Raw genomic sequence first — 2,866 nt, forward strand, 5'->3', positions numbered from 1 at the left:
TGCCGAAGTTGGTCCTCGGGGAAGCATCGCGCCCGTGTTGCCCGCAGCCCGGCTGGGCAGCCCCCGCTGCGGCCGGCACAGCGGCGAGGGGCTCGGCCCCAGCCGGACGCCGGGGCCCCAACCCGCCGGGCGGCGAGGCCGGCTCCGGCCCAGGGCAGCTTCCCGGGGGGGGCACGAAGCCGCCGGGCTCCCCGGAGCCGGGAGGGGGTGGCAGGGGAAGGAGGCAGGGAGCAGCAGCCTCGCCGTGCCTGCGGGTTTCATTGTTCGCAGCGGTGCCCGAAGCCCCTCCGAGAGCGCGGCGGATGCTGGCGCTCCCCGGAGCGCAGGGAAGAGCCGGTCGGAGCTGGGAAGGGGAGCGGGAGGGAGCAGCCCCCTTGCCCGCACCCCGGCCGGGAGGTGCAAAGGGCTGGGGTGGAGGGCGGCCGGGGCGCCCGGAGCCCCCTCCTGCGAGGTGAGGCTGGGGCMGGATCCGGGCTCGACAGAGACCCCCGACGGGGCGGCCTGGGCTCATGCCCTGGAAGCGGGGGCTGGAGACGTCTGTCCCAGGCCATGGCCTGGCCAGTCCCGGCTGCTCAGGGAGCCTGACGCCAGGCTGGATGCGGGTATGGGCCTGATCCAGCCACATGCAAGCCAAGGCAGCCCCACCACCAGCACTTTCCTTGTCCCTCCTGCTCCACGCTTGCTGCTCCCCAGCAAAGGGACTTTCTCCACCCATGGGCAGGGGTGAGAGACCCTCCTGACTTGGGTGGGGGGCTCCTGCTTTGCACCCCCTGCCTGCTTGGGAACGACATGCCGGTGGGGGAGGGATGTGCTGCAGCTGGGCAGAAGCTGCCGACGCTGCTCTCCTGGAAATAACCTTGCTGCATGCTCGGAGGCAGCGTGAGAAATTGCTGAGCAGAGCGCTTTCTGCACAGCCCGTGTGACCGCACTGTCAGCACGGCGCGGGGAGCCGCGCGGGGGTGGGGGGGGCACGGCTCTGCCACGGCCTCGCCGGGCCCCGCTCCCCACCACTCCACGGGGGTCCCCAGCCTCAGGGGGATGAACCGCGGCYGCCCCTGCTGCAGCTCGCCCCAGATGGGGAGCCTGCCGGGGGGGTCCCCCAAAGCAGTGGGGCAGGCAGGGGCTTGCATTCAGGGGGTGTTTGCACGGCCCCAGCTAGAGTGGGGTGCCCACCCCGACCCGTGGGCATGCACACATGGGGCTGAGGTGAGCCTGGCTGTGCACAGCCCCCCTGGACGCCCCTGACAGCCCACGCCACCACGAACGGTGGAGAAACATCCTCTGAAGCAGCCAGCAAGGACCATCATGCAAAATGCTGGGAGATGCTCCGGGCTGGCCCGGGGCTGCCGGAGCACCACGGAGCCTCAGCGTGCCGTCAGCAGTGCGCAGCGCCGTGCGCGTGCTGGCAGCGCGTCGGCCCGGCGGGGAGAAGGCTGCATCGTTCCTCCGGCGCCCGGCCCCCACGTCACAGYGACCTTCGCGCGCCTGGAGCACAGGCGGGGAATCCCACGCGGCGCCTGCCCCGCGACAGGTCGAGAGCTGCCGGCCCACGAGACCAACCCGCACCCCATCTTGCACCGGGGTCGCCTGATGGGAGCACACCCAGGGGGGCTGTGGGGTCACCCCCTTGGCCAGAGCCCACATCTCATGGTGCAAATGCACCAAAGAGGCCCTGCTTTGAGCACAGGGTCGGACCGGGTCCCTTGCACCGATGTGGCTGCGGCAGAGCCCCGGCCGCGTCTCCCCGGAGCCCCACACGGCCGCTGCACCTGACGGCCCCAAAGCCCCATGGGAGAGCTGCTCTCCAAGAGCGGGGCTGGCCCCGTTCCTGGGGGAAGCAGCCCCGGAGGAGGGGATGGAGGGCAAGATGGGGTGACCTTTCCCAGGCCCTCCTGTGCTCGTCTCGCCCCTCTCGCCCAGTTTTCCTGGGGTTTCCAGAGCCCGGGAGCGGGGCAGGGCAGCGGAGCTCATTAGCGGCATGCGCCGCGGCTGCGGTACGGACAGCTGCTGCCGGCGAGCGGCCCCGGGGGCTGCCGGCAGCCGGGCACCGCGTGGGGCTCAGCCCCGCTGCTGCGCCCCCCGCCAGGCACGAGGGAATGGGCATCTTTGGCTGAYGGCTTTCCTCCGTCCGAAGCCCGCTTGGGGTTTTGCTCCACCTGCCGCAGCCCCAGCGCCACGGTCGGGGTGGCCGGGGGGGACGGTGACCGTGCTGTGTCGTCCCCGCAGGGTACATCCCGCACTGCCTGGCGCCCGCCGGCTACGACGCCGACAAGAAGCAGGGCCTCCCGCTGCCGCCGGCCGACCCGGCTTACGCGCCGGCGCACGAGGAGTACAGCGACCCCGAGAGCCCCCAGTCCAGCTTCTCCGCCCGCTACTTCCACGGCGAGGCGGCGGTGACGGACAGCTACTCCATGGAYGCCTTCTTCATCACGGACGGGCGGTCGCGGCGGCGCGGCGAGAGCCAGCGGCGYGGCAGCCACCGCCACTCCTGCCCCGAGTGCGGCAAGACCTACGCCACCTCCTCCAACCTCAGCCGGCACAAGCAGACGCACCGCAGCCTGGACAGCAAGATGGCCAGGAAATGCCCCACCTGCGGCAAAGCCTACGTCTCCATGCCCGCCCTGGCCATGCACGTCCTCACCCACAACCTCAAGCACAAGTGCGACGTGTGCGGCAAGGCCTTCAGCCGGCCCTGGCTGCTGCAGGGCCACATGCGCTCGCACACGGGCGAGAAGCCCTTCGGCTGCTCGCACTGCGGCAAGGCCTTCGCCGACCGCTCCAACCTGCGCGCCCACATGCAGACCCACTCCGCCTTCAAGCACTTCAAGTGCAAGCGCTGCAACAAGACCTTCGCCCTCAAGTCCTA

General features: G+C 71.3%; 1 protein-coding gene across 1 annotated transcript in view; it reads left to right on the forward strand.

The window, feature by feature from the left end:
- Positions 1–1,978: 1,978 nt before the first annotated feature.
- LOC112961427 (transcriptional repressor scratch 2-like) overlaps positions 1,979–2,866 on the forward strand; it is a 5,498-nt gene continuing 4,610 nt past the window's right edge. Inside the window, 2 exon segments of the mRNA XM_026056592.1 lie at positions 1,979–1,994; positions 2,227–2,860. Coding sequence (XP_025912377.1) covers positions 1,979–1,994; positions 2,227–2,860 — 650 coding nt within the window.

This window comes from Apteryx rowi, unplaced genomic scaffold, assembly GCF_003343035.1.
Source record: "Apteryx rowi isolate R43461 unplaced genomic scaffold, aptRow1 scaffold_0, whole genome shotgun sequence".
NCBI classification, from domain to species: Eukaryota; Metazoa; Chordata; class Aves; order Apterygiformes; family Apterygidae; genus Apteryx; species Apteryx rowi.